This window comes from Gorilla gorilla, chromosome 3 (genome assembly GCF_029281585.2).
Source record: "Gorilla gorilla gorilla isolate KB3781 chromosome 3, NHGRI_mGorGor1-v2.1_pri, whole genome shotgun sequence".
Taxonomy (NCBI): Eukaryota; Metazoa; Chordata; class Mammalia; order Primates; family Hominidae; genus Gorilla; species Gorilla gorilla.
Window position 1 is genome coordinate 171,321,454 of NC_073227.2, and position 14,882 is coordinate 171,336,335.

Sequence of the window (14,882 nt, forward strand, 5' to 3'; positions counted from 1 at the left end):
TTCACTCCTCCTAAATAAATCACAGCATATAAATACCTGCTGCTCTTTTTGGTAAATTATTTTCTGATAATCTTATAAGTGTTCCTCAACCTTTATTTTTTGTTTCCTTTAATACCAGTCCACCTCTCCACACACTAATATCAAATATTACCACAAGCACTAGAATATCCCTTTTTTGACAGAACAAATTTTCTAGTTAATGTTTTATTTGACAGCTGTGCTACAAATAAAAAAATTCAAGCTCAGGACTCTGCACCAGTGAATCTAAAATGTGGCCTGAAAATAATTCCGACTGCCAGGGGAAGGTTTTATTGTTGCCTCTGCTGTTCTGGTTGTGGCCCGAAAACATGATTTATGTTTAAAGAATTTCCTGTTACAATCCATGTTTCTCCTCCCTCCTCCCCAATCTAATAAGAGAAGGATTTTTTTTTTTTTTGGCTTGTGTGCTAAAATATAATTGAATTTAACACTTGTGTTAGCTTTGCCATTATATATTACTGATCATATGATTTTCCCTTGATTCTGTGCTAAACTTAAGAAAAAATATTTAATATTCCTATTGTTGTAAAATCACAGACACATATTTACCCTAACTGAAATTATTTTAAATAAAACTAGCATCAGAGTTTTTATACAAGATATTAAGAAAGACACCAGGACTATCGTTAGAGATTTTTTTTATAGAACTTTTCTGGTAAGTATAAATATTTTTATTTCACAAGCTAAGTCAGTCCCACTGAAATGAAGTTTAAGGCTATTCCTTATTTGTACGTTTTATACACACAAACACATTTTTAAAGAAAGTACATTAGAAGGTATTTTGAAAGAGGGAAAAGAATGACATCAGGTTTATTAAGTCTAATGTAACATGGCAGACATACTAGGAACTTAGTGTTACAAATTACAGCATTTTCCCAAAAAAATCAGTGACTGACTGGTAACACCTAGATGAGACAACATGCTATGATCACAAAGTGTGCTACATTTAAAATTTAAAAAGCTAGGTCCAAGGCCTACTTCTGTCACTATTAGCTACATACATTTCAACGAATTACATAATCTCTCTAAACCTCAGTTTTATTATCTGAAAAATGGGGATAAGACACCTGTCTACTTCACAGGATTATTGTGAGACTGAAACAATATCTAGTGAGAGAATTTTATAAATTCTATAAAACTGTGTGAATATAGGATTTTAATTATTAGTATTATATGAAAGTGAAGTTAGCTTTACTTTACAAATGTTAATATTGAGTGTCTTTAAAAAACAATAATATAGAATGTCAACAAACTAAAAACACTCAAATGTCAAAACCAAAGATTGACATGGTTTGTGATTCCATTTATATGACATTCTGAAAAAGGCACAACTAAAGATGAGGAATAGATTAGTTGTTGCCAGGAGGTTGAGGGTGGGGTAAAAAGTTGACTTCTAGTAGGTGGCACAGGGTATTTGGAGGCACTCTGCACCTTGATTGTGGTGGTGGTGAATTACTCTATGGTTTGCACTGTAAACCAAAAAGAGTGGTTTACAGTTCTATTAGTTCTATATTACAGTGTAAAATTCATTTTCATGTTTAAAAATGTTTTAATCACTTAAAAAATATATGGAAAAACAATATGAAGTCCAAAAGAATATTTGAGAAAAACTCCAGGAGTTTAAGACCACCCTGGACAACAGAGTGAGAACCCCGTCTCTATAAAAATTAAAAAAAAAAAAAAAAAAAAGCAAAAAAAAACCAAGAAATAGCTGGGTGTGGTGGCATGTGCCTGTGGTCCCAGCTACTTGGCAGGCCGACGCAGGAGGAGATCACCTGAGCCCAGGAGTTTGAGGTTGCAGGGAACCATAACTGTGCCACTGTACTCCAACTGTCTCTTACACTGTCTCCAACTGTCTTCTTTAAAATAGGCAGAAAAAAAAGACATGTCCAAGACTCAAAGAGGAGTATTTAGGTTCAATAGTAATCCACCCCATAGACTTAAACATCTAGTAAAAGCCCAAATAATCAAAAAGGCTTGAATGGTGATGTTTTCTTTCCTACACCTACAGAATAAAGATGCAAACTATAAGAAAACCATGTCATCAATTCCATATAACAAACAATAAAGATTAAAAAGATGTTCAAGAACAAACTCCTTGAATAACCAAAAATTAATTGTTCTATAAACTATATTAAGGCAGGAGTATGGACTCAAACATTTTATAAAGATTATTAATAAGACTGAAAGATGATTTACCATAAAGCATTCAAATAACTAGAAATTTTAATTTAAAAGATTTTTCAATTCCTACAACATTAAATAAAGATATATGTAGGCCTTTGTTCCAGTTGAAATATCTACTGTCATAATATACAGTCATGAGCTTTATAACAACTTTTTGGTCAACGATGGACCACATATATGATGGTGGTCCCATGATATTATAATGAAGCTGAAAAATTCCTGTCACCTATTGGCATCATAGCTGTGGTAACGTTGTAGTGCAACGCATCACTCACGTTTGTGGTGGTGCTGGTTTAAATGGACTTACTGCACTGCCAGATGTATAAAGATACAGCACATACAATTATGTACAGTGCATAATACTTGATAATAAATAACTCTGTTACTGGTTTATGTACTTATTATCCCATACTTTTTATTGCTAAAGTGTAGTCTTTCTACCTATAAAAAGAAAAAGTTGATTCTAAAATAGGCACAGGCAAACCCTTCAGGAGGTATTCCAAAAGGCAGTGTTATCACAGGAGATGAAAGCTCCATGCGTGTTCTTGCCCCTGAAGACCTTCCAGTGGGACAAGAATGTGGAGGTGGAAGACAGTGATATTGATGATCCTGACCCTATGGAGGCTTAGCCTAATTTATATGTTTTTGTCTTCGTTTTCTAAAAATGTTTTAAAATAGAAAAAAAGCTATACAATAAGGATATATAGAAAATATTTTTGTACAGTTGTACAATGTGTTTGTGTTTTAAGCTATGTGTTATTACAAGAGTTGAAAAGCTTAAAATCATTAAAAAGTTTATAAAGTGAAAAAGCTTCAGTAAGCCAATTATTACTAAAGAAAAAATTTTAAAAACAAATTTAGTGTAGTCTAAGTGTACAGAGTTTTATAAAGTCTACAGTAGTGTACAGTCATGTCCTAGGCCTTCACATTCACTCACCGCTCACTCACTGACTCACCCAGCGCAACTTCCAGTCCTGCAAGCTTCATTCATGGGAAGTGCCCTATACAGGTATGCCAGTTTTTATCTTTTATTGTTATTATTTTTTACTTGCAGAAGACAATGGAATGGTTTTTATCTCTTATACCATACTTTTACTGTAACTTTTCTATTTTTAGATGTGTTTAGACACACAGATACTTACCGTTGTGTTATAATTGCCTACAGTATCCCATATACTAGTGTGCTGTACAGATTTGTAGCCTAGGAGCAATAGGTGACCCCATACAGCCTAGGTGTATACTGGAATATCCCATCTAGTTTGTGTAAGTATACTCTATGATGCTGCACAACGATAAAATCCCCTAACAATGCATTTATCAGAATGTATGCCTGTTGTTAAGCAACACACGACTGTAGATCAATTAGCTCTAAAGAATTAAGAGCTCATTTTAATTATTTTAAATATCAAACTATATATTTACTATAACTTTATTTCATCCTGTAACAATTTCTAAAATATTTTAAGGGACACCATTACATTTCTCAACGTTTCTCAATTTCTTACATGCAAAAATTTATAAACATTTACTCAGCCGGATCTCCTACAGTAATACTGAGCTCAGCTTGGTTTGTCCCTTAGGGAGATGCATGTAAATGAATATATAGACTGAAAATTTTTATATTTTAACAAGAGCTCCTGTCACACATAAAAGCAATAGTCAGCTACTTTTCTTCATGATGGTGTAGATTTCCGCAAGATTCTAGGCAGAATTGGGTGGAGGCAAGATATCTACTGCCAAGAGTTAGACTTAATGAGTCTTTCAAGTAAGAAAAAGAAAATCCTTTAAATAATACAAAAGTGAGAAAATACACTTCTGTGTATGTGCACTTGCCGTAAGATTATGCATATACTCATGCATGGTATTTACATACCAGGATTTGCCTTCAAAATGAATCATTTATTCTGTAAGCATGAGCTTGGGTCACAAACCTATAAAAAACTGTCTCTTACAAACATGCTGAAGCAAATTTAATAGTGGACTATATATAGTAGATTATTATTTGAAGAGGGAAAACAATGCCCTCTTCTCCCTATTTTGTAAATTTTAAGATTTTGTAATTTTTGGAAGGAAGCAGATAAGAATGCATCCTAAGCCTCTCAATACTACTTATAGTAAACTTTAGTTCACTGATAAAGAAAATGAAAATTACCTGTGTCTGTAGAATAGACTCTGAAACTCTTATCCCAGAAGCCACAGACGAGAATATAGCGGTTGTCTGAAGTGATGACAAAGCACTGGGAATGCACTTGAATACTTTGGTCTAAAAGGTCAGTGATTTGCCTCCTGTGCATTCCTGTATTGCTGGCTGTAAGAATAGGGAGGAAAAACAACTATTAAACCCACATGGGCAAAGAAATTCTATAGTGAGGGAGAAGAGGAGACACATTCCCAGATAAGAGTACTTGATCCTTAATTTTAAGTATAATAATTGAAAAACCGAGTAGGAAAACATATCCAATTGCTGGAAAAATGTGGGTAGCTAAATTCAATATCTCAGTTAAAAATTTTGCTTAGAGGAAAGAAAGAATAACACACTACAATTTAAAAATAGAACACAATTCACAGAACATGCTTTCTAGCTCTTGGGCAGAACCAAACTAGATTACAATCTCCAGATTGCATCACAGTTAGGTTTGTGTTTCTGACAATCTCATTACATTTATTGTCATGAGAATGGTTCATGTTGTGACAATCTATTACCTTTAACATTTTGTCACAAGGAAGAGATATTAGGATTTAAATGTCATATATTTGAAATATTGTAGCATCTTGTACTACTTTGGCTTTAACGGGTCTTTAATTTGACTAGATGGGAACTCCCATTTCCCCTGTTTACAACTGCACTTGCATGTAAGGAAAGGGTAGAATGACTGTTTATTAAAGATTCCTGTAATTGAAAAAGTCAAAGCACAGCAGACTGCCACTTTCTTACTCCTTATTTAAGCAATAAAACAAGACAGCCTTGGCAGTGTGTTTCAAAGTGCTACGGAGCACCTGAGATGGGGTTTGTCACCAAGAAAAAGGTCAGACCTAGAGCAACACCGAGCACATGGGAAGAGTAATAATCGTCCAGAAATACACCATCGACTGTGCCATTATCAGAAACGGAATCTTCACTGAGATGACTTTTTTGGCATTGAGGCCAACCAAATAGAAAGCTTTGTTTCTAGTGATCCAAGGGTTATTTCACCATCATCTCTCCAGTACAAGTAAGGATTCTGACGCTGCTAAAGAAATTTGATTGTACCAGAAATCAGAACAAACAAACTTCTGCATCTGATTATTAAGCTTTTCACCATAATTTTCAATTTTTTGAAAAATCAAACATAGAAAAATATTTATATTCTATTCATTGTATGTAATAACTATATTAATGTGGGTAGTTTAATAGAAAGCTCAGAAAGTAAAACGGAAGAAAAAAAAGTATTCAAAATACTCTCCAGTGCTGTGCTGGGAGCCACTGGGGACACAGAGGACTGATGGATCTGTTGCCCTCATGGCACACGCAACACGACACACATGTACACATACATGTGCAACACTGCAGAAATTCCGCTAATGTCTGTGGACACAACCATTTAAGATTATTGGATAACTGTTTGATAACGGAGGCTTCATATGCTTTTGGAGGATTAATGGGCTAGAAAGCGACAGCAGTAGTGAAAAGGGCAGAATCCTAGTTGGGAATCATTTTTTCCCTCTCCTTCTAACAAAGGGAAGTTGCTGGCAGATAATAAAAGCTTTTATGGATATCATAGTGTTATTACAGAGAGACAGTGTCCACCAACTGCAATCAAGTATCCCATTGCAATGAAGTTGTGTGATACAATTTTTTTTTTAATTCCAAGAAACCTAGCAATTAAAACAAGGTACGTGGTACTTTCTGCACTGGTTACTGCACTACCTTGTTCCACATGAGAGCTGTAAACATGTTTATTCTTGTCAGTGTTTATGTGACTTTTGCTCCTATGATATAAACTTTCGCTGAACTTTCTTGGGGGATTGGGATGATCCCTTGGGAGGACCTCAACAGATTTGGGCATGTACATAATTTTGAATTGAGTGACCACAAAGTACCCATTGGCAAAGGCTTGATGCCCCCTCAGCACACACATGAACTATTTTCTAAGCAAGTGCTTACTTGTAATTTAACACTGCCAAGTCCCCCATCCAGCTAAGGTATATTTATCTAGATAAACAGTCTTCAAACTAGGGTATGCATACCCCTGGAGGTGTAAGACTTCCTAAGAGATACACAGGTTCAGAAGTTAATACCAGTAATTTTCTAATTCCTCAACTTTAATATATTCTACTGCTTGAAATTGATTTGCCTGAGAACTCTCCTATGAGTTTTCCTTTCTTACCTCTTCTTTCTCACACCCTTCTTCTACTAGATAAAATAAAGACATATTTCCCTTCCACACAGAATCTTACTATGTGCTTTAGCTGAGTGTAATTTCTTGCCCCCAATAAAGGGACAATTCAAAATACTGAGGTGATACTGAAAAGTGAATGTATAAGTATCAAATCATTCTGCAAGTCAGGTGGTTTCCAATTTACTGCTTTCAATAAAATGGAATGAGGATCCAATCATGCTGTCAATTGGTAGATAATTAAAAATAAGTTTTAATGATAGACTGTTAAAATTATAGATTACTTAATAATAAACCATAAAAATAACTCTTAATAATAGATCACTATATGAATTGCCACTAATGCAGAAAGAGTTCAAAGATTTGAGTGGTACAGTTGAAACAAAGCTCTTTCCCATCTATTTTCCTAAGTGAGTAACATTGCTCAGAGGTTCCATCTATAAAAACAAGTAAGATAGACCTGCTGATGATGTATTTTTAATAAATGTTCATTTTATGTAAATAAACATTTATTAAACTTTATAATATAATTAAATAAATACATTAATATTTGTAATAATCACTCAATACAGATAAATTTATTTTAAGAGCTGAGCCTTATGGTCACAGGAAATTTTAAAATTTAAATTGAATACATATGCTTAATTTTGCAAACACATTTTTATGGCTGAAAAGCATAATAGGGTAATCAATTTTTTAAAGTTAACACAGAATTATCTGGGGGAAGTAGAATGAAAATATAAATTCAAGATAAAAAAGTAATAATGTGAAATTTCCATATGTTAATGGGTTTTCAATGTATTTTTTAGAAACAGAAAATATTGAATATCAATTCACTCTGATATTTAGATTCTACTGGATATATTAAAATTTTGTTTACTGAGTATCAATTCACTCTGATACTTAGATTCTATTGGATATATTAAACAATTTTTACACTATGCCAGAATGTATACCTTTGCAACTATTTGAACTTGTGATGAAAACTTTTAGATGTCAACTTAAAAATTGTCTGAGAGGATACATGGTTTTAAATAATTCTTTTAGGAGGTAGAAGTGTAAAGTCTGTTGACCAGTGATCTAGGGCAGGGACACCAAAACTAGGGCCAAAGGCTGAATCCTGCCCATGCCTGGTTTTGTATATGTAGTTTTATTAGAAAAGAGTTATGTTCATTCATTTCTATTTTATTTATGGTGGCTTTTGTGCTATACTGGTAGAGTTAAGAACAGCTTGAGTTTCCCTTATCTGAAACACTTGGGACCAGAAGTGTTTTAGATTTCAGATTTTTTTTTCGGATTTTGGAATATTTTCATAGATTGAGATATCTTGGGGATGACAGCCAAGTCTAAACACAAAATTAATTTGTGTTTCATATGGTATATATATATATATATAGCCTGAAGGTAATTTTATATAATATTTTAAATAATTTTGTGCCTGACATAAACTTTGGACTGTGTTTGAATGTGACCTGTCACATGAGGTCAGGTGTGGAATTTTCCACTTGTCTTGTCACGTCGGTCTTTAAAAAGTTTCAGAGTTTGGAGTATTTGGGGCTTGGGATTTGCAGATTAGAGGTGCTCAACCTAAAATATTTACTATCTGGCCCTTTACCAAAAAAGTTTACCCATGCTTACCCTAAAGGGTTACAACAATTGCTGAATTCATTTAATTAGACTTGATAGCACAGGATATTCATTGTCAAGGTGCAAAGAAAATGATGGGTCTAAAATTCAGAAATAATGCTTTAAATGACTCAGCAAATGGGCTTTATTATTTTCCTGACTTTTAAACTACCCAAGTGAGCATTTTAGTTTTTTTTAATATATGGCAAATCATATCTACTCAAAACAAAACAAGATTTAAGAACCAGAGTGGTATTTATCCTTCATATAGATAATTACATATTAGCTTTCTGATTATACTTGGGGAAATGATAAATGAATTGGTTTAGAGCTTAAGGTTATTTTTGTTCATCCTGATAGTCTATCTGCTAATGGTAGCCATTTAGCTCTCCATTGAAACAATGGCTTTTAAAGACAAAAATGGTAACTATATAAAGGGAACATCTTGGATTTTAAAATAACAAATCTGCTTCATTCATATGCTTTCTTTAAAAACATTAAAATTCTAACAAATTTATTTGTGCCAGGAAAATTTGACAAAATTACAAGCCAAATATCTATGCCAATAGCATTACCCCACAGGTAGGCAAGTACGTTTTTATTCTAAAAGTTATTAACATCTTCAAAATTGAGGCTTAACATTCTTAGTGATGCCACATTTGAAATCCCCACACGTAAGGATGAAAAATGCTAAACTAGAGATTTCGACTAATCTACTCAAAAAAGCCTAACAGCAATTAAATATTCTAAGTCATCTGCTGCAGATGCTCATTTCATCCCAATGGCTCTTTCTGGTCGCCTCCCTATTTTTTTCTCCCCTGAACAAATTTAACCTCCAATGGCAATTTATTGGGCTGTAGGACCCTAGGAAAATGAATACAAATATCTTAACACTACCATTGGCTGGGCAATATATTTCAACTTTGAAACTGCTCTGCAATTGCACATTAATCCCCTCAGACTGAACAGAGAGTCTAGGAAGAAAGGATTGATCTCCTTTAATGATGAAACCCTGGCACTACAGTTTTATTTTTCATAACGCAGTGCTGCTAAGAACCCCACTGTTATTATGAAAATTTTCCTAGCAAAGGAGCTCCCTCACATTACTGGTGCACCAATTCATCATAACGTGCCTTGCTCCTGCTCATCAACAAGTCTGAGTGATGAAAAGATCCAATATTATCCTGACAGTACTTCATGCGCATTCTCAATCACACATTATTACAGCATCCATATTAATTTTCAGTGACACGCGTCCTAGGCCTGTTCAAATTAGGCAAACCAACGAGGGGGAGTTGATGAAATACCAGTATAGCCACAGCTCATTGCATTCCAATTTGCATGCAAATGGTTTATCAGGAAAATTCCATTCCCAGCAACCAGCAAGTGAAAAACAACTGTAATCTACACTTCAGGGCCACCATACAGAGCTTAATGAATCGCAAAGAGAGAAGGAAGTGACAGACCTATGAGAGGATCGATTTCCACTGGCAGCTGGTATGGCTGGTCTTGTACAGCACCTTGATGAGCTGGAATTCACAAAAGATAAAGAAAAAAGGCATTATTTTTTATATACTAAACTACATAAAAATACATAAGTCAAACCTTATGTAGAATTGTTTCCAACCTCTAAATCTTTCATGCAGTTTTGTGAAATTTAAAGAACAAAAATCCAGGTGCTTTTATGGCTAGCTTATTAAACATTTATTTTAGATTAGTGCCGCTCTGAACATGTGCCATCAGCAGTGGCTCCAGTCCTGGGCCATAAGCTATAGCAGATGCTTGACTGGCAACCTCTGATGCTGCAACAAAACAAAATTAAGTGGTAAAGCGCACTGAAAACAAAATGTGACAACCATCTGCTGACTGTAGCAAATACTATTTTTTTGTTACTTCTTAAAAAGGCAGTTTTGAATGCTACAGCACAAAGGATCTACAAAAATGTCAACTTATGATGGAGAAAGGGAAAGCTCTAAGTCAGGCAACATTTAGTGTTTCATCCATCACTTAAAATCAATCAATTGAAAGTTTGAATAAAAATAAAGAAAGCTATCTGCAGATAAATGTTTTAGTTAAATGCATTTGGCTGAAATATTTTCTTAAAGATTGGATTGAGGGTTTAAAAAGAAGTTTTATTAATATTTAATATTTCCATGGTTTCAATTTAAAAATACTCTGAGAAGGAGATGAATAACAAAAATCAATCTATCCTAAGAATACTTTGTTCAATTCTCAAAATGGTTTTAAAGATTCAGGCATACTTATTTTATAATTGAAGAGAGGTTTTGCAGGCTGTTTCCCTCTGAAAGGGAGAAGGACTTTCGGTAGAGAGGAAATATATCAGGAATCAGGAACTACCTGATGCAACCTTGTGCAAATCATAAACCCTAAAACAGGGTTTGGAATAGATTATCTTTTCAGCTTCATAGTTCTGACAGTTAAATTCTGGGCCCTTTTCCAAACTATTTTCCCCAAACAACTCAGCCATTCACCCTGCTCAGTATCTACTTTTTATAGACTCACAAGCATTCACATTATTGCTTGGTTGGTATTAGAGCTCTGCTTAATGCCATTGATACCGGTGGGTTAGGGGAGGTCCCCAAACACCAGTGGGACCTCAACCCTGGCTCTTGACACTGTGGTGAGAAGAAACTCAAGGACAAGTCAGAAAATAGTGAAAGTATGGAGATTTATTGCAAAGCAAAAAGTACACACTCAAAAGGGGAGTGTGGGTGTATTCAAGAGAGAGTCGTGGACAAGGGGCGTTGGGGTTCCTATCTTTATGGGTTTGTGTTAACCAAGGGGTGGAATGTTCATGAAGATTCCTGGAAAAAGGTGGCGATTTCTCAGAACTGTGGTGCCATCCATTTTTACACCAAATATGAGTGCTCCTGGAACGGTCATGGCCCTGGTGGGTGTGTGATTTGCATGTTAATGAGCATATAATGAGGTCCTATGTGAAACCTAGATCAAACTCAGCACCATGTTGGGTTCAGACAGTCTCAGCCAGCTTGGCCTGCACCCTGGTTTTTTCAGGGTCTTATCAGATCCTAGCTTCTGCAGCTATTTCAACGGTTTCCTTTTGATAGTCAAGAAACTGCTGCCTGGAATTTTCTATTCTCCTGCGATTACCGTATATTATTCCTGTCTTACCATAAGATTTTAGGAAATCTATCTGTCTTTGAGGGGCTGAAAATAAATATGGGGTGCATTTCAATAAGTTCATTAGATTATTTTACACTTACTCTGTCATAGTTTCTCCAGTTAGTAAATACCAACTTTTTAAAGATGTTTGGAAGGTCATTAATACTGATAAAACACATAAGTACAGTATTGGCACTAGAAATTACAGTATGTATAAGAAACTAAAGTAGCTGAAGAAAAGAAACCACAATGACTCTTTTAAAAAAAACCCAAAAGGTATTTGTCTTTGCTGATTGCTGTCTCTGCTGGCAAAGAAATCACAGGATACTCACAAGGGAGGACCAGGAAAAATGCACCACAGCCTCTGGTCTACCCAATAGTGCCACTTACTTCCAGCAATACCAGTGTCAGTCAACACTAATACCTTTAGAATTTCCCTCTACTTCTCTGATAATCTGAGATCTTAGAAACATTAAAACCAAACTGTCAGTGAAATGGGTTTAAGGAGGTTTGCTGATGCTTCAAATCCCACTTCTGCCACTGACTGGCTGTATGACCTTGGTCAAGTTATGTAATCTCTGTTTCAATTTCCTGATCTATAAAATAGGTTAGATTGAACCATATGAAATTGCCAATAATGGACTGTTTTGACCTATAAAAAAACGCGATTTCATATGGTTTCAACCTAAGTACAGAATCTACATCCTCAGGTTGTTAAGAAGATTGAGTTAATACACATAAAATGATTAAAACACTACTTGAAGAGGCATGAAAGTTTATCTACTCCAGCCATGTTTTGCCAGTGAGGACAAAACATTTGCTCAGTGTCCTCAACTGAGCCCAGGGAGCTCGCCTTATTCTGCATCAAATATGCCCAGTCAGTGGCAGAGTTTGAGCCCAGGTTTTCTCACTCAGATTTTCTGACCATCTCTCCCCTCTTTCATTAGAGCAGGAAAGTTGGGACCTGGATTCAGCACTGTTCTTTTTGGCCACCAGTTAGAATTTTTTTTAAGAAGAAGGAAAATCTTAGAAACTAGAAAAATGCTCTATAAACATTTGCTGGTGTTATTCTAATTTTTGGAGGTTTTCAAGATCCTTTGAATGAGAAGGGAGGTTAAAGATTATTTATTTTCTAAATCAGACACTACTCAATGAACTGAGGGGAACTAGCTGTCTAATGAATGAGCTATGGAAATCATAGATCCTCAGAAAAGAAACAGAACCTAAAATTAAAAAAATAAATATTGTAATATGAATTTGATATTTACCAAAGAAAAACTGTCAGGGATTTTTGATGTTTGTTTTAAATCAAGGCATAGTGACAGGTAAAGGTAGCAAGAGATAGAATGAAAGGTTAGATTTATGTAAACATACCTAAAATGAAGCATAGACTTAATACAATAAACGCTTAATATTCTTAGTTGCAGGTGCAGCTCAAATTGGAGATCACATTCTAGAAAGATAACTGCCTGTGGTGTATTCCCATATGTTATCGCTTTTTGTATTTTTCTGGTGAAAAGTTGCTGTGTCATACTGTAAAGGCAGTATGTATGGAAAGGGTGAAGACAAACATCTCTAATGACACGGTTATAGACACAATGAAAGCTCACTGAACAGAAATATAGGCAAGATTCTGCAGAACCTTGCAGTTTCCCTAGCTATCTTACCGAAAGGTGAGCCAGGACTGGGAACAGCTGGATGCATCCTAAGTGGTACTCCAGCAGTGGGACTCTACCCCTAAATCACTTTACATATTTATTTATAGAAAAATTGGAAGTGGAGAAGATAATACCTGACCACTAGGTATTAAGGGAAGCAAGCTTTGTAGTGAGGGACACCAGCTTGCTGGAAAGGCGAAAGCCAGAAGCTCAGTCATCAACGCTTAGGGTCTTAAATGCTTAGGGTTATCAGTGCTAAAACTTGAAATCAGCTGGAGACCGAGGAGCCCTGTGGTTGAGCCAGCTCAGTTCCCGTTGAGCCAGCTCTTCCTAGGCTAAAGTAAAGATGGGGGCAGAGTACAGTCAGGGCTTTCCAGCAGTTGCAAGGTTTGCCCCTCCTCACATCTGATGTCACTCTGTTTAAACTGAAGAAGCTCTCAGGGCTGCCACAAACAGCCACCCAGGATAAGCATCATCAGTGGTGGTCCTGAAGTCACACACGCTGGTGCAAAGCTCTAAGGGTAACTGCACATAGAGTAGGTAAATCCTCTAGTGTATTTGATAGACCATATCACCAGCATGTTTTTCTTCTAAAAACTGTTTAGAGAAATAAAAAAGTCACGTTTCTTAAATAAATTGTAATATTTAGTCCCAAAATATAAGTATGTTATTTTCATAAATATTTACTTCTGTAAGAGAAGTTTACTTAAAGAAAAAAGAATAAAAGGACATAATAATAGAGATATTAAATATCTGCCTCCATTTTTACTGTCTCTACCTTTTCTGAAATCTATTTTGTAGTCAAATATTGGCATTTATTTTCATCGTTTCATTTCCAATATACCCAGGAAAATGGCTATATTTAATCAATTCTAATACCAACTACAGATTCTTTGTGGTAGGTATACCTTATCGACCTTAGTCAATGTACCAAGTTTTTGTTTGAATGTCAATTCTGTTCTCTTGTGAAAGCTGTTGCATTTAATTTGGCATGAGGTCCTTGTTCAAGAACTTGTATTTTTGCAACCATTTCAGGTATTCTAACAAGCAGTGCTTTATGCACACTTCAGAGATTTAATGACAATTTCATGAACTATTAAAATGTATCTTTTAAATTTGCCTACCTAAAACAACGGCTTGGGAAAGAACTCTATAATCTCCAGAAGTTTAAAAGATTTTCCTTCTTCTTAAAAAAAATTCTAACTGGTGGCCAAAGAGAACAGTGCTAAATCCAGGTCCCAACTTTCCTGCTCTAATGAGAGAGAATACATTACAGAGGGGTGGTCATAAAATCTGAGTGAGAAAACCTGGGCTCAAACTCTGCCACTGACTGGGCATATTTGATGCAGAATAAGGCGAGCTCCCTGGGCTCAGTGTCCTCACTGGCAAAACATGGCTAGAGTAGATAAACTTTCAATGCCTCTTTAAATCTGCACTGTTTATGATTCTAATGGTTATTTCAGTTGAGCATGACTGTGTTGAGCATTTAATGGAAGAACAGAAGGTACTTACAGATATTCAATATTTTGGCTACGTAATTTAAGTGTTCATTTTTTTTTTCTATTATCCTCAACAAATACTACCAATACTACCATGCCAAGCACAAAAAGGTACAGTTTCTGGCACATAACAGACAATCAGAATTGTTTACTGTGGCTGGACATAGTGGCTCATGCCTGTAATCCCAACACTTTAAGAGGCTGAGACAGGAGGACTGCTTGAGGCCAGGAGTTCAAGACCAGCCTGGGCAACATAGCAAGCCCATCTCTATGAAAAGTTAAAAAAAAATTAGCCAGGCATGGTGCTGCATGCCTGTAGTCCTAGCTAATCAGGAGGCTGAGGCAGAAGGATT

The 14,882-nt window shown here is 35.4% G+C and overlaps 1 protein-coding gene across 4 annotated transcripts in view; it reads right to left on the reverse strand.

Moving 5' to 3' along the window:
* The window catches only part of LRBA (LPS responsive beige-like anchor protein), a 766,360-nt gene that overhangs the window by 39,983 nt on the left and 711,495 nt on the right, over nucleotides 1-14,882 (reverse strand). For all 4 annotated transcript variants that reach the window (XM_031010185.3, XM_055385519.2, XM_055385518.2 and 1 more), the window contains exons 51-52: nucleotides 9,695-9,757; nucleotides 4,379-4,534 (exon numbers count right to left, since the gene is read on the reverse strand). In XM_031010185.3, coding sequence (XP_030866045.3) covers nucleotides 4,379-4,534; nucleotides 9,695-9,757 — 219 coding nt within the window. The remainder of the gene's footprint in view (nucleotides 1-4,378; nucleotides 4,535-9,694; nucleotides 9,758-14,882) is intronic.